Source organism: Gallus gallus, chromosome 8 (genome assembly GCF_016699485.2).
Source record: "Gallus gallus isolate bGalGal1 chromosome 8, bGalGal1.mat.broiler.GRCg7b, whole genome shotgun sequence".
NCBI lineage: Eukaryota > Metazoa > Chordata > Aves > Galliformes > Phasianidae > Gallus > Gallus gallus.
In genome coordinates, this window is record NC_052539.1 from 27090960 (window position 1) to 27115707 (window position 24748).

At 42.0% G+C, this 24748-nt stretch overlaps 1 protein-coding gene across 13 annotated transcripts in view; it reads left to right on the forward strand.

Annotated features, from left to right (window-relative positions):
- The window catches only part of PATJ (PATJ, crumbs cell polarity complex component), a 142289-nt gene that overhangs the window by 88091 nt on the left and 29450 nt on the right, over positions 1–24748 (forward strand). For 12 of the 13 annotated variants that reach the window (XM_025153268.3, XM_046944710.1, XM_046944709.1 and 9 more), the window contains 6 exons: positions 5928–6019; positions 12728–12800; positions 16008–16100; positions 20267–20338; positions 20813–20930; positions 21370–21503. In XM_025153268.3, the coding sequence (XP_025009036.2) occupies positions 5928–6019; positions 12728–12800; positions 16008–16100; positions 20267–20338; positions 20813–20930; positions 21370–21503 (582 nt within the window). The remainder of the gene's footprint in view (positions 1–5927; positions 6020–12727; positions 12801–16007; positions 16101–20266; positions 20339–20812; positions 20931–21369; positions 21504–24748) is intronic. The other variant, XM_046944711.1, reaches the window with a different exon arrangement.

Consider the following 24748-nt stretch of genomic DNA (forward strand, 5'->3'; position numbering starts at 1 on the left):
TTCCTCTCCCTGCCAAGACGGAGATAAAATGTTGTTTTTCTTCCGTAGGAAAAGAAAAAAGAGTGACATTTGCTGTCTCGTTTCAAATAAACTGAAGTTCAAAGTTTCAGTAACTGCCTCTCTCGGTGAACTTTGCCATCAGATGGGAGGTGTGTCACTGGTGGGCAGAAGTGTGGTTAGTTGTGTGAAAGGATGTGGTGATCTCATTCTGGTCCCCAGTGGATACGTATCCCGTGGCAAAACATCCTGCAGTACAAAGGAAAGGGCTGTGCATTACTCATGTGCAGCCGTCTCATGTTCACACCGGTGGTCAATCGTTCACAGCTCTGTTTTTTTGCCCTTTAAAAGCATTTCAGTGTTATATGTGAGCAGCACTGAAATGAAACTAATGGGCGTTTACACTGGCAGAGTCTGTTTTATTAACTATTGGGTTCAATGACCATTTTGGTCACCATTAGGAATACCTGAGAAGCCTACGCATTGCTGAGGTAGGAGTGTGGCTTTGTGCTTCTTCCTTGCCAGCAGTGCAAGGGTTGTGGCTTTACTTGCAGCGTCAGTTAAGACAACAAAGAGTGTTAGAAGAGCACTAATGGTAAACTGAGCACTGACATGGTAGGAGGTGGCAGATCCAGGTTGTTTGGGTTTCTCCAGCTAAAGGCTTAGCTGACTATGGGTACAGCCTTTAGGTGCAGAAGTGCTCCTATGGTTTCTTGCCGGTTGCTGGAGGAGTGAATTCTGTTCCTTGGGGTGTGCTTCCCTGCATGGCTCTGCCTGCAGGCTGACTGCTGTCCTCTGATAGAAAGCTTTGGGGCTTGGCAAGCACTTTGTAGCATTTGAAGCCATTTTCCCCATATAGTCATCTGTTTGTCAGCAGGTAGACAACCCTCTACTCTTTTCCAGCTGAATGTTTTAAATATGCTTATAGCTGCACCTCAGATTGCACATAAGTTTTGAGTGTGAGTCTTAAGTGCTGTACTTTGGATGGCTGTGCCATTGGAGGGAGACGGTGCTATCATCCTCTCGTGCCCTTCAAGGAGGAAAAAGTAGTCAGGCCGAATTTGCGCCCTGCACAGAACAATGTATTTTTAACATGATGCAAGTTGTGATCTGTTGGTTTTTTTTCCAAGCAAAGATGCCATCTGCAGTGGCCCTGCCTGGCCTGCAGCTCTCGTGCAGGTGTCTGCGCTGCATGGTGTCCTGGGGTACTGAGCCCGGCTGCGCTGAGTGCCACAGGCTCTGCCCTTCTGCTTCGTGTTATTCACACTGAATAACCCACCCCAGGACTGTCATCATCACTGTCGTTCAGTATCAACTGTGTTCTATTAACAGAGCGAGCTGCATAGAGCCCTATTGTGCTGAGTTACTGATGTTGGGACTCTCTGCCGCCCTCCTGGCCCTGTTTATCTTGCTGGAATGGGGCAGCAGATAGGAGGAAGCAGTTCTCTTGGTTGTCCTCCTCGCACAAGGAGGATGCAGCACTTCAGCAAGGGGCCACCTTCGGGCAGCTGTGCTTGAGGCAATTCATGGCAGTGCTGTGTCGGTGGTACCTCAAAGCCAGAGGGACTTCATGCTGAATACTTCTCCTGGGATTTTGTTTTAAGAATCTTAGATAAATAGAAGTGATGCTATAATAACACGTTAGATATGTCAGTATTTTGCCCAAACAAATGAGCTGTCCAGCCAAACCTGTGTCACTTCTTTCTTAGAATGGGGACAGGTTGGTGTTTTACTCTCCTCATTTGTTGTGGGATTTATAATTACTTTGGATTGGGCCCAGCAGCACCATCCATCAAAAGTGGCAATAACTTGAACATGGGAAAGAGGGTTCTCCCATAAGAAAAGCCCTGAATGATTAACTCCAGTGGTGACCTTTTAAATTCCTACTTACAGGACAACATTCACAGGTTCTGTTCCTTTTCTCAGATCCATTTCCTAAAGGTAACAGCAGAACAATAGCATCCTCTTAACCTTTCATATCAGGATGTCACTGCTTTTCACAAGAGCTTTGAATCTAGGCTATCAGTGGAGGTTAGTGCTGCAAGGTGACTGCTGATGCTGAAGGATGAAGCTGTTGAGCCAGTGGCTCCCTGGGCAGAGGTAGACCGCCAGGTTTGTGTTCCCCTTCCAGGAGAAATCTGGGAAAGAGAAAAGAATTTATATTCCAAACAGCCTATTTCCTTTCTGTTGTTTTCCTCCTGCCTATTGCTTTGGGTTTGGGTGTATTTGATAAGAAACTTTTTGAAATTATTCCTCTTGTTTCAGAGAATCTGATTAAATCTCAGAATGTTTCAATTCCTGTGGTTAGAGGGAATCTAATGCGTTGTTACAAAGGAATAATAACTCCAGAAGGCTACGCCAGTACCTTTGCTAGCTTTGGGATATTGTTTGACTCAAATTTCATAAAAATCTGATGATACCCACTTTATTGCTTTTCATTACTGCCACATAGTGAAAAACAGTGCTCTTTTTAAAATATCCGTATTTAATGTTTCTCCTCTGCAAGTTAAAATTTGAGAAGCAAACAATTGGGGTTTTTTAAATGTTCTTCTCTTAATTTGGGAGTTCAGATTTCTTGGTGTGCGTTTGTGTGTGAAACTGTAAAACAAGGCTGTGTGCATGGGATATGTGAGAAAACCCATTCTAGGCCTGTGCTCGGCTTATTGGGGGTGGAACTTAATTCCATCCTGATCTGACCTTGTAGCTGTAGTGTACTCGTGGATTTTTTTCTGCTCTCCTGTCTTTCCGTGAAGTTATGTAGAGAGGCACTTAATGAGGAGTTGAGGTTCATAGAATCATATCCCAAGTTGGAAGGGACCCATAAAGATCATCAAGTCCAACCCCTGTTCGTAGAATCATAGAATGGCTTGGGTTGGAAGGGACCCCAAGAATCACCAAGTTCCAACCCCCTGCCACAGCCAGGGCCACCAACCTCCATATCTGATATTAAACCAGGCTGCCCAGGGCCCCATCCAACCTGGTCCTGAACACCTCCAGGGATGGAGCATCCACAGGCTCTCTGGACAGCTGTTCCAGCACCTCACCACTCTCTCAGTCAAAAACTTGCCCCTGACATCCAATCTGAATCTCCTGTCCTCTGGTTTAAAATCATTCCCCGTTGTCCTGTCACTATCTACCCGCATAAAAAGTTGTTTTCTCTCATTTATAAACTCCCTTTAAATGTAGAAAGGCCACAATGAGGTCTCCCCTCAGCTTTCTCTGTTTGGTCAAACTTTTGTTATTCTTTTCTAATCTAAAAGAGAGAAATGAAGCTCAGACAGGCAGCATTTGACTCATGGAGAACTCTTTGGTTGGGTTCTTTGTTTAATTTGAAAGATTAAAATGGCACTGCTTCTGAAATCCTGGATGATCCCTTTTTGTTTTATTTAAGGAAGCTTTTTTGCTTTGCTCTTCACTGTGGTATCTGAACCTGAAGTATCACTGATTTACTTTGGAAAAGAAAGTGACCTTTTTACAAAAAAAAATAAAAATATAACAAATCCTGGCTGTAATAGCAGTGTGGAGCAGTCCAAAACCTTGCGGAGATATATTACTTTGATTACCCTTTCATTTTGGTATAATTAAATAATTATAACTTACAGACCTAGCTCGGAGCTAATTAAATTTTGGACTATTTGATATATCTACTGAATAGCATTAATTTAGCCAGAGTAAAGACTATAAATTTTAATCGAAGAAGCCTGCTGTTTCAAAAAATTGATGGTAATGTAACTAAATACAAACAATTAGTAAGGCATCCAGCGTTCCCAGCAAATAACTTCTTTGGGGGACTTGGAGAAATGACATCACTAAACATGCAGGAAGGTGAAGCTCAGCCTGGGTATCCTTTGTGCCCCAGGTTCTGAGCCAGACATGAGCTGGAAATTGTTTGCAGGTCAATCTATGTGAATAATCAAGCACTGGGGATATGATTCTTGTGCTCACATTGGTTACTGAACTGCTGACACAAGGCTGTAAGGCTGGCGGGTTGTTTCTTCATTGGGTGAAAAATTCTTCTAAGAACACAGAACCGAAATCCAACACAAACATTTCCAGTAATGAGAAGCCCTGCTGTAATTGCTGGTAAATTGTTCCTGGGGTTCATTATCCGTATTGTTTTAAGCAGCGTTGGTGTATCAAATGTGAATGTAAATATTATGTTGTAAAGGAAGAGTGGGAGGAAAAGACGAAGGGTTCCCATGGAGCGGGCTGCTCGCTTTGGGGGGTGTGGGATTGCTGCAGCTCCAAGCTCCAAGCCATCCAATCAAGATGCTCCCAGTGAGGTTTTTTGACAGTTGTGTGATATATGCTACTCATCTCAGTGTCAGCTTTTGTCTCTTTTTAAGCAAAATAGAAATGTGGCCTTGAATTAGTTTCCGTATTCACGTTGTTTTCTTCTTCATCTGGAACAGAAGAGCTGCTCGTGTAAAGAAATGCTTTGCCTTGATCTTGGTAGCAAGCACGTAAAAACTGTTCTTCCACAGAGCAGTGTTACCTTCATGTTTATTCCAGTCTGAGTTGTCAGAGTTGGAGACTGATCCATTCATCCTCACTGCAGGGGAAGGATACTTCGTTCCCCACTTGCCTCCGTGTTTGGTTCAGCTCAGTTCTAAACCCGAAAACCATCAGGATGCAGCTGAGAGGCTTCTTGAGGTTTTTGTCAGTCTCCTTGACGCAGCATTCTTTTTGCCATGGTGCTCAGCACAGCTTTTCCATCATTTACATTTGGTGTGGCATGTCTGGCTGCCTTCTGCTCTGCTTACAGCCTTTGTGGCTGCACTTTGCCATCAGGTCAGCACCTCCAGGGTGCCAGCAGGCAGGAACAGGAGGGGGGCTGAGTCATGGGTGTGCACCAAGCTGCTGGGAGGTTAATGAAACACTACAAATGTTACACCACGGGTGATCTTTGAGGTAGGATACCAAGTATGCTTTTGGTTCATCTCACAGCTACTGTTGTGATTGTCAAGGTGCCACTTGTCAGGTGTGGCAATGGATGACAGCAGGCACCTTATTTGCCTCAAAGTGGGAAAGGGCTTCTATTCTCCTGCAGACAGAAGAGTCCTGAAGGCCATGGGGGGGTTGAAGGTCTCGGGAGGTGTTGATGGCCACGGGAGTGTTGAAGGCCGTGCTGTTTCCCCATGAAAACTACAGGATTGGCTCACGCTCAGAAAGGACATCCAAAGCAGTAACTGGCGTTTGTTGCAGTGGTTCGGTGTTTGATAGTTCACAGCAAAAATAACATGATCTATTCTGAAATTGTCCTTTCTGTCTCATCTGATTCCTGAACTGCTGATGAGGTGTGGGTCACTAGTAGCATTAAATTAGCTCTGCAGTGGTTGCTTTTTTTATATTGATCTAGAATAAAATTTGAGACGCTTTGCTGCTAATACTGTGGGTTTTTTTCTTTGATTATATTGGAGTCAATGATGTTGAAAATGTAATATCTTAAAAATCAGTTCTGCAATTCTATGGTCCATCCTGTAATCAGCAGGAGAAGGAGGTTGAGCTTGAAATCTAACTAGTGCCTGTCTTTCAAAAGGAACGATGAGAAACCTGATGAGAAGGTGTTAGTGTTGCTTCTGAGCTACAGACTACAGCTCATCCTCCTCCTGTGGCTGGCTGATGGTGACAGCCTTTGTTGTGTGCTTGTCATATGGTGTTTCTGCAGCAGAGCTGTGCCCAAAAGGGGCTCTTAGTGCCTCAACGCTGGTATTTCTGTCTCTCCAGCACTGTGCAGATAGGTTTATCTATCAGTACTTCTCCAGTATTCCTGTCTGTAAAAGCCTCAGAAGATTTGTGATTTGTATTTCATGACCCACATTTTCTTAGCATCTTGTCTCCTTGTCCTGTGCCTTAGTGGTTTAAATTAAAACAATGCATGCTTCTTTTTGGATCTCCATTTACGTGAAACTTTTGTTTCCTTTGAACAGATAAACAATCAGATATTGTATGGAAGAAGTCATCAGAATGCTTCTGCAATAATTAAGACTGCCCCATCAAAGGTCAAGCTGGTTTTCATACGGTAAGAACAGTTCTCATCAAAACATTTGTTCATACTTTAGCCTATTCTGTCACATATCTGCACATATAACTGACCTATTCAGCCTGTTCAGAAATTGCTGAACTTACTCAGTTCTCTGTGGAATGAAATAAAGCTTTTCCTTAACTATTCATCTCAGGACTGCTGAAGGTCCAACATTAATATATTGGACTTTCATGGATGCCACTGTTCCTGCAGTGGCTTCTGTTGGCACTGTCAACCATTCCAGTTTATTAATGTGGTCTTCTCGCCAGTGTATACATCATAGTTGATATTGTTTTATATTCTTTGCTCATACTCAGCTTACCTGTGAACAATGTAATAATCTGTGGATGAATGCATATAAATGTGTACATTTACTCGCATGGCTCTGTCTGGTACAGCGTACATGGAAATGATGGAAGAGCAGCATTAGCTCGGTGAAGAATGAGTTGCTATACTTGGCAGCACAGAGGATCTAGAGGAGATTAATGGTCTTGCCTGCAGCTCCCGTGTTACTTTCCCCAGCTATTGAAAATTAAATGTCATGTACAACAACTCACTCACCATTACTTAATTGCATATGGAAAATGTGTCTGGTATGGAACCTCCAGAGGCAGAAGCAGAACGTATGAAACCAAAACCTGGGGCTCAATTTAGTGCTGTCAGGCAGCACTGGGAGTGTGGGCTTCTGGTGAGCCTGCCCTGCTGCCCCGAGCAGCAGCTGCCTGCTGAGGGCCAGGCTCCGCAGGGCTGCAGTGGGGCGTGCTCATTAACTCAAGTCTCCCATGGATACAGAAAGAAGTGAAAACAATGTCAGTTCTATCCGTATTTCCCCTTTTCCAAGTTGTGTACGTAGAAGTGAAGTGCAAGACAAAAAGTTGTTGTGACAGCCATAATTAATAGATGCTGGATATGCCATTGAATAATTCTTGTCGCTCTCCCCAGGGCTTAAAAAAATTTGTCATACATGCTGCTGTTGAAGTTATAAGCTTGTCTTTACACTTACAAAGAGCATGCATCTTGTCCCTGCTCTCTGCCTTGCACTGGAGCGCGCTGACAACTGACAAGTCTGCTCACTTGACCCCAGCAGCCATTCAAACAGCAGTGAAAGGAAATTCTCCCTGTGAGAGCACACTGCTGGTAACTAGAGCACTGTCTAGAATGCAAGGGAAAATGGTGCTTTTAAAAAGAGGGGGGTTTCAAAATTTCACCAGGGCTAACTTGTCTCTCTTAAAACTGAAATTTAAGGAGAGGTTCTTTCTTGTGAGTATATTCCATGAGCCTTGATGCTTCCAATTCCTACACTTTAGACCTCAAAGTGAGCGGATGTGATCGAATGCATAACCATAAGGCTGTGCCAATTGCACAAGTTTTGCCCAAGGTGCAGTTTGGTAGAGGTTTTTGCTTGCTTCATCAAACCAGCTTAAAACTGTAATCTAAAATGGAGGAACTGAAATGCCACTACTTAACGCACTGTGGTGCCAGCACTACTAAACGTGAGGAGCTGCAGGCATCATGGGTCTCCATCCATCTCTCCCACGTGTGCGTGCTGCAGCTTTCCGGATGAGAGCAGAGCACTGAGAGCAGCCAGCTGAGAGCGTTCCTGGTCGCTTTGCTGCTTGGCTGGATTCAGATGTGTTCCCCTCAGCTTTAATGGTGTGGAAAGAGCAGGATACCGTTACATTTGTTACAAGGAGGAGCCCACGCAGCAGAAGTAATACTTTCTTCCTCTTGAGTGCTGTTACTGATTCCACTTCCTTGTAAAGGTAGAAGGCCCGTAATGTTGCGGAGCTAAATTGCATCCTGGAGCACACAGCGAGAAGAGGCCACATCTCACCACAGCAGATGTGTGCTGCAGGAATTAACAGGGAGTTGAATCTGGTCTTCATGAAGATAGTCATATTCTGATTTCAGTTTTCCATAAACTCATTATTTTGCAGACTAAAAAGTTCCTGCATGCTTGAGTGAGCTGATCTAGGGCATGAAAGCAAAACTGGTGGGACTCCTGGACTATCTATTACTAAGAAGTGTTTTCTCTCATATCCTGGGGCCTTACTTTCTTCAAATGAAGGATGTTCTGTGATAAGCAAGCTGCTGCTTTGCTTTGAAGCAGGAAACTGTGTCAGGAGTTTCCTATTCCTGATGTTTTGGTTCACTTGCAGGGCAGGGGGATGTTTCCACCAAGTCCTTAATCAGTTACAACAGAAGCCCAGAAAATCCTGGGCGTAAAAAAAAAAAAAAAGAGAGAGAGACTTTCTATGAGAAATGTAATACATGTCATTGAATAGGTTGTATTGGAGATGTGGGGAGGGAGGGGACGATAACAGGCAAGGAAAATAGGTGTCCTCAATCTTTCTGACTTTCTACTAAAAACCTAATTGCAATCTGCACTGTAAAAGTCTTCACACGTTTGTTTTTATACCCAGGTGGTGTTACGGTTGTATTCCCACTCTTTCCTGAAATTGTTGCTGATGAGACAGTGCAGAAGCGTTGTGAGAATCACAGCCGTCCCTTTATATTTCAGGGTTTCTCACTCTGCTTTATGAGCATCCTTTCCTCAATTAAACTGACAATGATTATTTAAAAGAGTTGATTTTGGCCAGATTCCAAAATATAGGTCTTAACACAGCACCGGTTCCCAGAGGTCTCATTAATACATAAGCTTGTAACAGCATCTGAAGGATCTGCAGTTAGTCACTTTTTCCCTCTTTTTAAGATTCAATGCATCTCATGCTTTGTAGCCTTCTACAGGAACAAATTCAAGATGTTTAACGTGCTCACCCAGTCTGACAGCCAAACCAGCTGCCCAAGCACTGCATGGTCTTCATGTCATGAAACAGCTGTGTTCAGGGGTTTTCTCTGACCCAGTGCCCATTGGCGTTTCTGACCACGGTCCTGCAGCCACTATGTTAACTTCCATGCTCCTGTGGTGAATGCAGGCTGCATTCATCTCGCAGAGACTTGCTTTGTGTAGGAGTCGCTATGCCCTACTTTCCAAAATAGAATGGGTTTTGTGTCCTTTGAATTTTTAGTTCACACATTAAATGTTCATCCATTTAAGATACAAAATAAAACCATTCGATTTTGCATTTGGAGTAGGAGAACCAGTTTATATCAGAAAGTTCTTCTGCACTGAGAATTCTACGATTCAGCAAACTCAGTGTTTTGTCCATGCTCAATTAACTGCCTTTAATCTGTGCTGGTGCTTCAGTGCTGGTATAATAAGCAGATCAAATATAGTTTGAATGCTTGAATCAAAGTGAACACCACTGATTTTAGACCATTATCCCATTGTGTTCAATTCTATCTATGATTGAGTGTATACCTTTCTTCCTTAAAAAAAAAAAAAAAAAAAAAAAAAAAACTGTCTTATACTGTGATGAAAAATGCTTTTTCCCTGCCCCCCAATACTTGGCATTCTTTGTACTTGTGAAGAGCATCCACAACCACCTACGAGCTTTTGTGAAATGATCTTTTTAAGTGCTGACAAACTATGGAGCTGAAGGAAGTTGGGGAGGAGGATATTTCCCTTTGTTTGGATGTCAGGGAATCACCTGGACTTCTGCTAGCCAACAGCTGCCAGGAGCCATCAGAGAAGAGTTCGGTTCTTCCCAAGCTAACCCTGGTCATTGAGTGCTCACATGGAACACCCTCTGGAGGGCATCTGGCTTTGGACTGGTCTTGTTTTAGCACAGACTGTAAAGGAAGTTTGGACAATATCTTAGACGAGATGCTCAGCTTCAGACAGGAGACGAATGCCATTCAGCATGCTCAACAAATATTTTAGCACCACATGGCAGTGAGCTACACCATCACAAACCCGAGATACACACAAGTCATTAAAATAGAAAAAAGAAAATGTCCTCAAATGAAGATGGGGATCCTGGATGCAACTATTACAAATGTGTTCATCCTCTGAGCAAATAAACCTGAATTTGGCTCAGCCTGTGGCTGCAGGTTATTGTCTTTGGAAGGAAAGCAGTGCTCCATAGGCAGCTCCAGCTGTGTGTGACATCCTCCAAGTGCCAGATAGCTCCATCAGGTGGCTCAGCATCGCCACACTGCTGAGCTGGAGCCTCACCATACCGCTTCAGTTGAGCCATCCCGTTAGGCTCAGTTTGCATGTTGATCTTGAGCATTTTATGTGCCAGGCATTTGTGATGGTTAATCAGTAGTAACAGTATTTGTCTTTGCTTAAGCTGCATGTCTCCCCGTTTAGCAGAGGTGCAGTGAGGTGGAGCAAAACTTGAGTTCTTCTTGGGCAGTGAGGATGGACAGGGAACACTGAGGGGTTCACTTAGACTTGGAAGGAAACAAATGCAGAAAGATACAGCAGCTCAAGCAAGTAAATCTGTAAGTGTAGGAGCTCTGTAACCTTTACAGGGCCTTTGCTACTCATGCCCTGCTTTGATCTTGGTGCTTGTGACCTTTTGAAATAAGGAAAGCTGTGCATTCCTGTGTTTGTGGTGTGGGTACTCAACCTCCAGCCAGGACTCATCCCCATTGTCACCCAGAGGCTCATCCTCAGAGGTTAGCAGCAATGGAAGCATCTGTGGGAGGAGTGCTGAATTCCATCCCCGTTTGGTTTACATGGAGGTGGTGAAATACAAACAGCTGCAGGGGAGGGCTGCTGCCCAGTGCTCCATACAAACCAGGGTAAGGGCTGGACGAGAGCAGGGGATGTTTATTGTTTCTGCAGATAACAGAGGGGAACGCCTGAGCAGCAGCTCTTGGCAAATATATCGAATGTTCTTTTTGCAGTTACTGTAATTTGAATGTGATGTTCAGACGTCTGAGCTGTCTGCTCCAGCATCAAAAGGGAACGATCGCTCCTTTTAGTTGTAAATAAATTCATGTTTCAGTTGAGGACACTTAGGGAAGTGGAGAGCAGAAAGAGCAATTTATTATTAGCTCTGTTGTTTTAAAATATGTTCACTCTTTGATTCAGCTTTGAAGCATTCTCCTTTGAAGCAGCATTAAAGTATTTAAATATGAAGGAGTCCTAGCAGGGGGAGATTACAAGTTGAGACATTTTGTAACCTTGTTGGTTTTTTTTTTTAATTTTTGCTTTTTTTTTTTTCGTCCAAGGGAACGATGACTGGAAGGGGTTTTGTTATTGCTCAGAATAAAATTGGTCATCCGCTTAAAGCTGCATAAAAATGTTATCCCAGCAATGGGAGGGGGAGGGAAGAAAAACACCAAAAAATGTTGTGTGTATATCCAAAATAGAAACGATTTTGTATTAATTACATCCTCCTCTGTCATGCAGATCGTGAAGCTTACGTCTAATAATTCTTAGAACGATACTTCTCACAAAGGTTTATAGTACCTTCTTATTTCCAAGTTCGCTGCTAATTGCAGGTTTTGTAGCCCACGTTGTATGCTAGGGAAGTGTTGGTTTTCCCAGTCTGTGCTTCAAATAAAGTGTTATCAGAAGATTTTGTACAGTTCAATAATTGCTTGGTCTCGGAGACACCTCATATTTGCCAATTTATTCTTATGGCTTAGAACTGCGATATCATTAGATTGATGTCTCTGGAACATAAGAGAAGGAAAAATGTCCTTGCCTAATGTGCTGTACGGAGTAAAGTGAACTTAGAGACTCTGAGATGCTTATGAAATTCAAGAGCTTCATTCTGAGTGTTGCTCAGCCTTCTGCATGGCCCTGTGCACGTGTGTGTGCACCCTGGGTGTTCTGGTTCTGCTCAAATGCAGCAGGTGCCTCTTCGAGGCTTTGAGCAGGGCCAGGAGGAGAGCTGGGAGCCCGTACAGAACCGAGCATCACAGAGCGGATCCCTTTGAATTGTATGGCTGGTTGGTTGAAGATAAGTAAATTAATTCACCAGCGTTTGCCTGTAGGATTTATCATGTCAAATGCCTGTGATTTAATTTCCCATACGCTGCTCTGCTGAGAGCTATTGATTTATAGCGTTGACTTGCAGCAATCTGAACGTACTAGCTTCATGTATTTAACTCTTGAGAGATAAAATGACACTTCTTTTTTTTCAGGCATTTCTATAAAGCACTTTTAAGCACATGCTGGACAAATGTTAGCAAGGCAGAATGGTTTTGAATAAGAGAGGATTTTGAAAGTTAGAGTAATCAGATGTTGTCCTGACAAAGCAGAACATGCCATACGTAATAAGCATCTTTGGAAGATAATGCTCTCTTACATAAGGGAAGTCAGGTTTTGTCCTCTCTTCTTTGTCTAAAAACTTGCCTGACTTTTTGTATTGAGTCCTTTAGAAAAGACCACAGCAAATATGGACAAAAAAAGAGAAAGCAGTCTATTTTGGCAGAAGGTTTAATGTTTCTGCAGCGTGAGTGCTGGACAGCCTAAACAAGCAGTTAACATGTAAAGACATTATTAGAAGAGGCTAACAAAGCATTAGCACACCTATTGATATGTAGGGGCCATAAATTCCAGCTGCATCCTCTGATAATCCACATTAAATTAGATTTCCAAAGACTGCAGTGTCAGGATCTCCCAGCTGAAACTTCTGTGGTCCCAAGGAGGGATGTAATCTATTTGCTAGCAAAGAACTCAAGCAAAAGTGAAATGCTCTTCCAGACTCGTAACTTCTGGTAAGAAGCATTTCTTATGCAAGTAATAATGTTTTCTTAATGAGCAAAAGCAACTCAAAGGAAATGTTTGACCATTGTGGTTTACCTTGTAATAAATTGGTCGTTTGCTTGTTTGTTGTACAGAAGTGAAGATGCAGTCAATCAGATGGCTGTTACTCCTTTCCCATTGCCTATCAGCACCCACCCTTCCATTGAGGTAAGGTTTGTGGACTGGGACTTGTTCTGTTGCTGTTTTTCATTTAGGGGATTGATGTTGTTGTTTTAATCTGGGGTTGCTTAATTAGATAGATTAATCATCATTACCAGTTCATTATAAATTCAAGCACCTTCTCTAATTATACCCTGGATCATAAAATGCATTGGGTAGGAATTTGACCTACTGAGTGTGTTTTCCCCATCTCTTTTTTTATTGTTCTCATCATTACTGAAAGAGCTGGCATGCAGTAATGAGTCTATTAATCAGGTTATTACTGTGAAGGAGGAGAGGTCTCTGAATGAAAACTTTGCCATCTCCTGTCCTGCTCCTTTCAGCAGGCTAAAGAGCGGTCTTTGGCCTGGAGCATCGATATCCTCCTACAGAATATAAATATTTTGCAGGGGAAGACTCACACTTTTTGTGTTCTATTTCCCTGAGAATATTCTGTATGCAGCACTGAAAATGAAGTAGGGGTAAGCAACAACAAGCAGTGGTAAAGCGTTCACTGTGTACATGGCTCCATCCCAAGAGTATCTTGGGCCAATCCCAACTGAACGGAGAGCATTGGTCCACAGCTTTATCTTGTGCCCCAGCACTGGTCTCTCTTCTTCCTGGACAATTTTTTCTGCTGCAGAAGCAGACGAGGGCTGGTTGAGCAGGGAGCTTCCATGCTCTGTTGTAGCGTGCAATCTTCCAGCGCAGAAACTGCCTTAGCGTGGTAATGTTAGCAGTGTTTTTCTTTACTGTTCTTGCTGTCTCGGTCCCAGTGTAGACTGATTGCTCCCTTGTGCATCATGAATCCCTGCAGTGTCACCCCACTGTTATCATTTTGACATCTCAGCACAGTGTAACTAAATTTTCTAGATAAAGCACATATTTAGCCTTACTGTTGCTTTTTAATTCTATTTCTATTTGCACTAATAAAGCAAAAGATGCTTTATAATTCAATTGGGGTTTGGTCTTGCCTTGAGTTGACAAATTCAGGTGCACTAAACTCCTGATACTTCAGTGGGCATTACTGTGACCCCACAGCATCAGGCCATGCTTGGCAGCACTGGATGCTTTTCCTGGTCCCACCGTTGCTATTGCTTTCTGGATTGTATTAGCACCAATGGCTGCTTCCACACAGACACAGAGCTGCACTGCACTGGGAGAGAGCTGCTCATGTTTTGTTTGAACCTGAGTCATTCTGGGGCAGTGCTTTGGCTTTTCTTTTCCCATCAAAGCAGAATGCTCCAGGTGCAGCTGGTGGATTGCAAATTACTCTACAATTAACAGAGCCCGAGTTCATTCCGTTTTTGTTGACTCCTTAATACCTGCATTTGTTCCAAGCTTTGTTCAATATTTGTGTCTTTGGGATGGACCACAAAGCTTTGTTTAGTCACATGCTGTTCTGTGGCCAAAAGACTGTAATTAGACTCTCCCAGCATGTGGAAGCAAAAAAGCTCAGTCTTATGTGCGATGTTTGCCTTTCAAGGTGGATGTGTGGGCTGAGCTTCATGCATTTCTGGCAAGCTCTTGCTATCTGCATTGCCTCTGTTTTCAGAAGTAAATGTTGTGTTTTACTTCTAGTTTGGCATCTTTTTATTCAATGAAATAAATGTACCCCAAAGACGCTCTTGTTGTATAGAACTTGACATTGCTTTCTTTTGGCAGCTGTTTGTGTCTTAAAGAAGCCTGACTGTGCTTTTCTATCTTGAAATGCAAAGTAAATATTTATCATGTAATACATACGCTGAACGTGAATCCAGTCAGATCACCTTAAATAGCATAACTAGTGTTATATGTATCAGGGAGCCACAGGTACTGTCTACTGTTCTTCATCTTTTCTCTGTATTCATTAAGCATTCTAATATGGAAAATGCAGAACAGTAAATAAGCCATAAAATAAATCTTGCTTCACTGCATGGATTGCAAGACAGGATAAGACTACATTGTGGTGTAGTGCTGTGGGCATACTCCCAAAAGCAAAGTACGTTATTTGTTGCTCTCAAAGATCAGTTTTCAGAATGTTTCATCCATCTGAAAGCCACTGCATCCATAATCCATTCAGTTGGTGTAGTGAGATGTTGTGCTGCAGTCCTGAGCAGCATGGAGTTCTCTTCAGAAAGAGATGCAGCGTATGTGTGCAGCACATGTTCACAGCCTTCCAGTATTTAAAAGGAGTTTATAAACGTGAGGGAAATCAGCTTTTTAAGTGGGTAGATGACAAGGCAAGGGGGAATGGTTTTAAACTAAAGGAAGGGAGATTTAGATTGGATGTCAGGGGAAAGTTCTTGACTGAGAGAGTGGTGAGGTGTTGGCAGAGGCTGCCCAGAGGCTGTGGATGCTCCATCCCTGGAGGTGTTAAAGGCCAGGTAGGATGAGGCCCTGGGCAACCTGCTCTAGTAGTTGATCTAACAGCTGGCAGCCCTGCCTGTGGCAGGGAGTTGGAACTTAGTGATCCTTGAGGTGTCTTCCGATCCAACCCATTCTATAATCTTTTGAAAGCCAGAGACTATGCAGGAGGAGCTTTGGGAGCACATCTTAGGCTGAACAACACCTGTATTTTCCCCATTAATTTCACTCATTCATTCTCCATCAGCTGTCTCTGAATGCTCTTTTCAGTATTCTCTCAGTGATGTGCAGAAGTAATTGAATCCTGAGGTGACATTTGCTCTTCAGGTGCAGGACAGTGCTCCAGGCTGTAGCCTGCTGAGCGTGGTGGCCACGTGCCCTGAGTAGAAGGGCTTTGGCCTTGGCGATTCCTCCAGGGCAGAGTGCTCAGTCCTGATGCTGCCAAGCCTGCTCAGCAGGCAGGAAGGAACAGTGGGATTCCTTCAGCACACTGAGCATGTGGGGAACTCATCCCCTCTCCAGAGGTCTGGAGGAGGCTTCCAGCTTGATCTGGCCTTGAATATTGACCCAGATCTGCTGCTGGGTGCTGATATCAGACTACCTCACTGTACCTGGGGCTGGCTGAGTGCAGACTGAGGTCTGTCTTTCAAAGCTTGTATCACTTATTTGTCTCCTGACGTTAGGATGCTTTAATTGTGGATTTTTAAAATTTATTTTTATTTTTTACTTTTTCATGCTGCTACTTGTTTAGAAAAACAAAAGGAAAGGTAAAATTGACTTTTTTTTTTTTTTTTTTTTTTTTTTTTTTACTTTAGCTGTTATGGGAGATCATAGCTCTGTTTAAAGACTGCTTTCATTCCTTTCTACCAGGATCACGGCTGCACTGAAACCCCAAGCAGTGAAGAAGACCCAAGCTTGGATGTTGTCATGAAAAGCCTGTCTGATGAGGAGCCCAACAAAGCTGTAAGTGACTTAAAGCAATATTCAGTAACAATCACAGCTTAGAATTGTTTCGCTTTTTTTTGTCCGCCTTTTGGTTGGAGCGTTACAGCACACTTTTGTAGAATAATATCCAATATGTGTAAGAGCAGAACGACATCTTTTGCTTTACGTACATAGCTTTCATCATGTGTTTTCATGAGTTGTGATTTCAGTACAATCTGTTAAAATATTGAATTAAGTACTTGTATGTAGCGTTCTGGCTTTCTCTGGAGCTCTTTCTCTGTTAGGGGATTTGGTTTCCACTCTTGCTATCCATGTGTGACAAACATCAGAAAAAAGAACACAGTCTGTAAATCATTCTCTTATTTATATTCATAGCTTCATAAATTCTAAGGCCAAAATGGCTATTATCATAATCTGTTCTTGCCTCCTGAATAACGTAGTTATAGAGTTACTATCAGTAATTTGTGCATTGAGGCCATAACTTCTGATTTAATATGGTACTGTCAGCATGCACTGTAATAAATACTGAACTTCTCATTGATACAGAGGTTTTTGTTGTTGTTTAGTATGTCAGGATTGTGCATTATGAGAAATCTGAAAGTCCTTCAGGGTTCAATTGTAATCTCTTTTTTGGACTCTGTGTTGAAAGTTTAAAATGGAAAACTACTATACGTGCTAAGAAGTGACTAACCTAGAGGTACATACAATTTGCTGAGACAATCTCTTCCCTGCAGTCCACTCTTTTTTGCAAGGAGAGCATTCTCTGAGACTTGCTTAATGTGCACAGTTTGTATGTGCTGTCCTTCACTGAGGAAAACTGATACTTGTTTTCCTAGTTTTTTTTCCTAATTTCTTCTGGCTCCATCATGTTTTTATGTGTTGAACAGACTTATAGTGTCCTATAACTAGTAAATATTTGAGTATCAAAATTAACCAACTTTAAAATCAATTTGTTCATGTTCCTAATGAATTGCAGATAGATTGAATTATTTATGTAAATATCTCTTAGCTTTGTTCAGGGTCCTCATTTGGCTGAGATATAAATGAATCAAGAGTTTTCTCGTGCTCATTTATAGGTACAATTCACCTGCATTTATTGCTGCTCTTAGTCAACTTGGCAAAAAGAAATGATGGGCTACAGACTAAAGTGGAAAAAAAAGATGCAAAATAAATTGTAAAAAATAACTTCTTCATGTAGGACATGGTGCTGTGCAGGTTTTTTGAAAGATAATGGAGGGAACATGAATTTAATGCAAGAAAATAAAAATGGAAAAAAGAAGTCCAGCAACCCAAGATAGGCATGGAGGTAAGATGCTGCTGGGACAGCAGGAGGCACAGAAAATATTGGCAGCTTCTTTTCAGACTTGATATGAAGCAAGAAAGGATAGAAATTACTGTATTTTAGACTGAACAGTAGGAATGACATGAGGGGATGCAGCATTGGTGTATTGGAGGGGCCCAGACTAGGGCAGAGGGGAGGTAAGAATTCAGAATGCAGTGTTCAGCAGGCCCAGGAGGGAAGCAACCTGCCCCGGGTCACTGGGAAGACCAGGAGTGCCAGTCTTAGTGCTGCTGTGTAGCTCTGCCTCTTCCATGGCACTTTGCTTAGACATAATTTATTGATTTCTTTTTTTTTTTTTTTTTTCCATTTAATGAATAGATACCAAAACTTACGGACTGGGAGGTGGATCTAGATGAGTGTTTGAATGTCTGTGAATGCAACTGCTTGGCACCTTGTGGCTTCAGTTGGGCCAGCCCTTAATTTGAAAGCATAAATGGATGAAAAATACTGGAGACAAGCTTCTGAATGTCAGATATTTCTTTTCATTAAGATTTTAAAATTGCATGGCAAATATTTCTAGAAGGCCTATCTTATTTTCACAAGTGCTGAAAAAATTTGGTTGTCATCAGACCCATCAGAGCAGCAGGATATGGATTCGGAGTCATAGTGGCATTAACACTTCAACACTGCAATTTCAGCACAAGATTTTGAGGTGTTTTGAGGAAGAGAGATTTCTGTCACAATCTTTTAGTGGCTGTTGAAGCAAAAGAAAACAGTACCTTGTTTTTCATAGCGTGATGGCTGCTACTGGAGCTAATGCTGCTTCACCGTTGTTATTGAATTTCTCAGTCATATGTCAGGATAAATCAGGAACGTAAAAGTCAACATGTGAGATCAAGTTCACTGAGTAAACAGAAAGTATGTGCTTATCAGCAGATCTTCTGCAAGTGCACGCAGCTCAGAACACAGACAGGATGTCTCACCAAGCAACAGCAGCAATAAATAAAGTATTCCTGCTGATAAATTTGTCAGTCTCTCCCGGAGATACTTTTTGTTGTCACTTCATCACTTTATACTTATTAAAGTTATGTAATGGACATTGTTGCAGGCTTGGATGATAAGAAGGGGGAAGAAAACAACTTCGTATCTGAACTGTAGCCAATGGAAGAGTTAGGCAGAGCCTGCACGCTTATTAGCTGCTGCTTGAGGTGTCCTGATAGCAGGCCCTGGTGCTCTGAGCACTGCTGCTCTCCTGCTTTCTGTACAGTGGTGCTGGAGGGAATCGATAGATGGGGGCCTGGAGGGATTCTCAAAACTTTTAGCTTTGTGAAGGTGAAAGTGGCTGGGAAGCCATTGTACGTGCTCCGAAACACCTCGTGTCCTGACAGCATGTGCATCACTTGCTGTCTTGCCGGTGGGATAATCACACTGATCTTCACTATGGGGGAGTGGATTCACTTGGCTTAAGGATCTGAACTTGGAACAGCGATCTGTCCTTGAGACAAACAGGAAAGGTGTTCTTGACGCACTACCAAAGAGGAGGAGCTCTGTATGAATGTTTCTGGATGTATCTGGGAAAATGAATTCCATTAAGCCAGTTGGTCACAGGCTTATGGCAATTGCTGAGTGTACAATGCAGTGTTGGAGTGGCTGTAAATTTCTTCATTTTGTCCGTATGCCTCCAGCATAGTCTGAGCTGCAGTGGAGAGGATTAGAAGGTTTTGAAGGTGAAATTTCACATTTTAGTTGTGTATCAGAATGAAAAAGGGAAGTATGAAATTATTTTGTATTGCTCCTTAAAACAATCTCTCATAAAGTGACAAAGCAATCTTCTCACTTCTCCCCTGATGCTCCTGATAACGTGAGATTGAGATCACTCTATCTTACTTTTTTGTTCCGTCTGGGTAACAGTTTCTGTTGTATGATTACAGCAAGAAAAAAAATTCAGGAGACAAGCCTATGGGGCTTGGCATGGTTAAATGTAATACCGCATCAGGAAATAAGGCCAGTGTTTCCAAGCTCGGTAACCTAAAATTTGATTTATTTTATGTATGAATTGTCATCTTAATTAGAAATTCTTTTAAGCTGCAGAATATCTCTGTCTTTTGAAGTTGGTGTTCAGCTTTTCAGAAAACGTGTTTATCAGTGCTTTTAACATGAGGTAAGATAACCAAATCTAATGCTGTGATCAAAGTGGCCCAGGTTTGGCACAGAAATAACAAAGGGAGGACACTGTAACTATCTGGAGGCACTTGGAGAAGAAAAAACATTCCTTAGTGTATTGCAAGAGTGTGGAAAGAAATTAGGATACAAGTGATGCCTGTGATTAAGAGCCATTGTTTGAGACATTCCTAATGAGGCTGCTTTATGCATTGTAAGCAGTTGCTTTATTTAAGTACAAGCAGTATGTTCAGTTCTACTGAGAAGCAATTTAAAAAAAGAGAGGCCGGAGAGAACAGATGACTTTGAACTCCTTTCAGCTACAGGCACTGTACGGTCTGTACCTGTATGTTTCCATATCACATGGGAATGGCTGATCCCATCACCCCAGAGAATGTGCTTCCATCTCCTTCCTAGTTTCTTGTTTTTCAGGGACAATATAAACAATGCAGGATAATCCCTTCCCAGAAAATCCGCTCCTACAATGTTATGCCTGTGTGTTTTTAGTAATTCCTGTTAGTATTCATACTAATTTCTAGTAATTCTTAATTCTTTTCTAAGTAACTCTTCTAACTTTTGGACTTCGGCTGTGTGCAGTAGAAGTATACTTCCAGTGATGATGAAATGTCACCATATTTAACCAGAATTTAACCAGAATAGCCATTTCTGGCTTTGGAGGATACTGTATTTAAGATAATATTACATTTTCAATTACACCTCTCTTTCTTTTTTGACTTTCTAGGATGTGAAGTATAAAGCTGACAAACCAGTGTTGGTGGATCAGTCAGAAGTAGAGGAGCAGCTCCCAGAATATGTAGGTGTATTTATTTTAAGGAGCTGGATTTAACCATAGATTGTGTGATTTTGGGGGGACGTGGGGTAACTGGAGAAATACAAAAATAACTTTTGAGAGATGGAACTTCAAAAATGATCTCCTTCTCCTTCAGTACACTGGAACAGTCACATAGGCTAATGTCAGGAATGTTCTTTGTTCAAATGAACAAAACAGTTATTTGCCATGAGAGGCAACACTGAGTAGAGTGAAGTTCTGTTCACGCAAGCTTCCTGCACAAGCACTGCTGGAAGCACAGCTATCCAGTCTTTCTGATTCGTCATTTATTTTTAAATTGAATGTTTTCAGTTCATCGCCTATGCTTATTACACATTTTCTGTCTGTTGACTTGGTAAATTTAGTAGGATGTGCAAATCACAGAGACAACTGGTCCTTAACATGCATTTCTGTGTTTGATAACCAATCCCTTTTGCTTCCACTGTGCTTCGCTTTTAGGTCCTTAAACAGATGAAACAATCCAAATCTTCAGCAAAAGTACCAGTCAACTTGCAGGAGATATCCGTGGTGTCAGCACCTACTTATCTCTCTCCAGACACAGAAATCACAAACCGCAGTACGAAATATTCTTTTGTTTCTTTCAGTGATATTGTATGTATTTAGGACCTAATCCAGGATTTCAAAGGTGTTGTTCATTTTTTTTTTTTATGAAAATTAAGGTAATCTGGGACATCCTGCCATTTCTATAGTGTTGGGAAATAGCCTTATATACCCTGATTGGAATGCACCTTGCTATTGTTATCTGAATTGCATAGGTCATATCTGAATTAAATGTCCTCCTGGACATATACTCTGAACGTTTACTCCTAGAGCTCCGGAGTTGTTCTAATTTACAGACTTCAGGAGTGACTCACCGTAATCTTCAAGGTTGATTTAGATTGGATGAAGAGCAAAACAAGAGAGTTTAATTAGTTGCTCTCATACGACTACTTAAATTGTTTTATTTTCTCTTGTGTGACAGTGTGACTTATTCCCTTACCCTTTCGTGTTCTTAGATGTCTTACCACCCCCATTGCCAGTGGATCCAGCAACGTGTCCTATTGTTCCTGGACAGGAGATGACTATAGAGATATCTAAGGGTCGATCGGGACTTGGACTCAGCATTGTTGGAGGGAAAGACACTCCACTGGTGAGCTCCTATTAAACTAATATATTACTGTCTCTGCTAACTAATAGGAGGTAAAGAAACTATGCCATTAGTCTCTTAATGGCCTAATGAATTAGTCAGTATGTGGAGGACAAACTAGAAACCACAATCTTCAGTATCACATTGATGATTTTGCTTCTATCAATTGTTTTCTATTGTAATTCTGTGTCTTCAAGCTTAATCTGACCTTGGCTGTGCTGTTCAAGAAAAGAAATTGTCTTCATCTATTTTGAAATATAACAGTTAGTTATATTCAGCAAGTTATTTATGCTAAACCCATTTCTGCCTCTGCTGTTGATGTTTTCATTCCTCTCTCCATTTAGGAGATGCTACATTTTTTAATAGCTTACTTTTAAATGTCACATTCATTTCTTTCAGTAAATGTGTCTGTTACAGAGGGGTCTTTATTGGGTTCTTCTGAATCCCGTGCCACAGAGAGACTTGGAACAATAGACCTAATTTGTCGTCTGCAACTGTTCCCCAAAATATCATGTTGGTTGATCGTTAAATAATAAAATGTTCTGAGTGTCAGCAGACACAGATTTTGAATAGTTGCAATGTAATAATCTTTTTCCAGATCGAGGAAAAAAGCAACCGTACAGAATAAAGTCATTTTATTTTTGCAAATCATAGGCTGTATCTTCTACAGCATGAAAGCTGAAATTGGAAAAGGTTCAGCTTGCCATCCCACTTATCCAAGTCTCTATGTGGAGACTGAATGAATTACTGTTTCACATGGAGATAGATCTGAGTTACTCTGAAGGCTAAATCAGCCTATACGATTTTCACTCTGTCCAGCCATGCACTGTTTTGTATCTGGTCTCTTTTTTTATCTAGCTCCTCAGCATTGAGTAAATTCAAATAGGAGTTTCAGCATGAATCATCTCTCTGCTTTTTTCATTTAACTGGAATTTGGAAATAATACGTGGCAGTCTGTCAGACACAATCTGGTACATGTCTTTCATGAGTTTTTCATATAAATAAATGAAAATTACAAATACCTACTTTATGGAGCAGATGAGAAAAATGCAAAAGTTTTAAATTAAGTAGTTTTGGTTAAGGTTTGTACTTCCATTACTTAATCATTAAAGTGTCTTTGTAGGAGTTTTTATTTAAAAGGTCTTTGCAGTAAATGTGAAACTCATGGGGGAGGGAGGTCTGAGTTCCAACATTTCTCATTCTTGCATTATAAGACCTCCCAAAATGAGTCCCTGCAAACTGTTCTCAAAACAGACAGCCAGGGATGTGTAATGGTGGGATCAACATCACTCTGTCCTGTACTATCCCTCTCTCCCACGTTATGCCCAAATTACTTTGATGTTTGGTGTGGGTTATTTTTTGCCACGAAGTCAAAAAGCTTTGATAAAAATCTGAAATAATTGATATGACAGAACGGGGAGAAGTTAAGAGGTAAAAGATGATAATCAAGACTAAGAAATTTTCTGTCTGGGTTTCTTGAACTAGAGAAGAAATACAACAAAACAGGTACTTGACAGTGAGCGATCTATTTTTTCTTTCTCTCCATCATTTAAACGGAGGGATGTATTTCACTTTGAAGATAGGCAAAATAAATTGACTTAAAGCTTCACTGCTTATGCAGTAGCGCTGTAGAAGTTCATCACTTCCAAAGGTCCAGTCGCGTGACAGAAACTGTACACCCAAGACCCACAGTTTTCTCCAGTGCAGTGAAGCTGATGTTGAGCTGTAATGGGTTTCAGTAGTTTGGGGTTTGGTTGGGGTTTGTTTGTTTGTTCGTAAAGGTAGTTTTTGAAATTGTCAAATTGAAGTCAAAATGGGAATAGAACCTCTCGGAGCTTATTTCTGGAGGCATGAAAGAGGGATTTGCAATCTTTCATGCTCCTGCGGTTCAGTGCTCAGAGACCACGGAGATGAGATGCCACGATAGGGCTGTGGAAATGTGCTCCACTGGAGGAAGAGGGCAGAGTAGGGGCAAGTCAGCAGGGATGATGTCTGTGTGTGCTGCACAGCTGCAGAAACTTGTTCTGCCTTTCCATCCTGTCAGAAAACAACACACAGTCACCTGTGTCTTCCTCAGTCTCCACTGGGGTATCTTTATTTCATACCTGTGCAGGTGTGCAAGCGGCTGCTGGATGATGAGGGCTCTGAGCCCCAGCTCAAGTCATTTGTCAGTGCTGTGGACAGAGGGAGGCTGTGATTTTCAAATGCACTCAATCTAAAAATGCGTAACTGGCTACTGGTAGTCAGCCCTGATGCACAACAGCAGTTCATGTGTGATAGGACTGCTTACTTCAGAATGTTCTGCATCTATTTTTAATGGTCCCAGCTTTTGGAATAATAAACCTGGCAGCCCGCAAAAGGGGCACATGAGAATGAAACATGGAATATGGCTTTTAAGCCATAACCTTAACAATTTCATCAAAAGTCATCAAGTAGCGACTTGAAAAATACTGTCTGTGAGCAGGAAGATGAAGTTGTTTGGGAGGCAGGAAAGTGATGGCTCAACCCCTGTAAAATGTTTTACTGTTGAGAAGATGACCATCCCATTAAACCTGCAAAACCTTTTGAGTTGCATGTATTTACAATGAAGGGTTGTGACTGTTAGGAGAGAGCAGGAGAGCATCAGCTGAAGGATGTGCTCATAGAAAAGGCACAGAGAAGAGGAAGGAAAGACTGTCCTGGGGATTTGTCTTTGTGGTTCCAGACTGTTGGGAATCCTTCTTCCTTCTTTTCTGAAGGTTGATGGGTTTTTGCTTTTGTTTTTATATTATTTTTTTCCTTCACTGTCTTTCCTTTCACCTTCTCCTTTACCCCTAAGAGAGCACAACACATGGCCTCTCTTTAAAGCAATTAAACTGCAGAGCGGAGCTGGCTGACGTACAGGGCTTTCCATTTGTGAGAAGACTTTTTTTTTTATTTGGTAGTAGTCCAATCAAACTTGTAAAAGTAACTCTCAGAGTGGGAATTCAGAAACAAAACATCCCCCATCCCCCTAAGAAAAAAAAAAAAACATCCCAAAATGAGGTTTGGGGCTCGAGCACGGCTCCCCAGGACACCCTCTTGCCCTCTGCCTCCCCTGGCTGAACGATCTATAAAAGCCCGTCGGTCCCACCACTGCAAATAGCAGCCATAAACCTGACAGGAGTGTCACTGTCACTTGGCAGCTGCCAGCACTCCCAGGGCGCCTGAGGCACTCCAGCCATGGGACGCAGGCCTTCAGGCCGCAGGAACATGGCTGACCTCGTGCA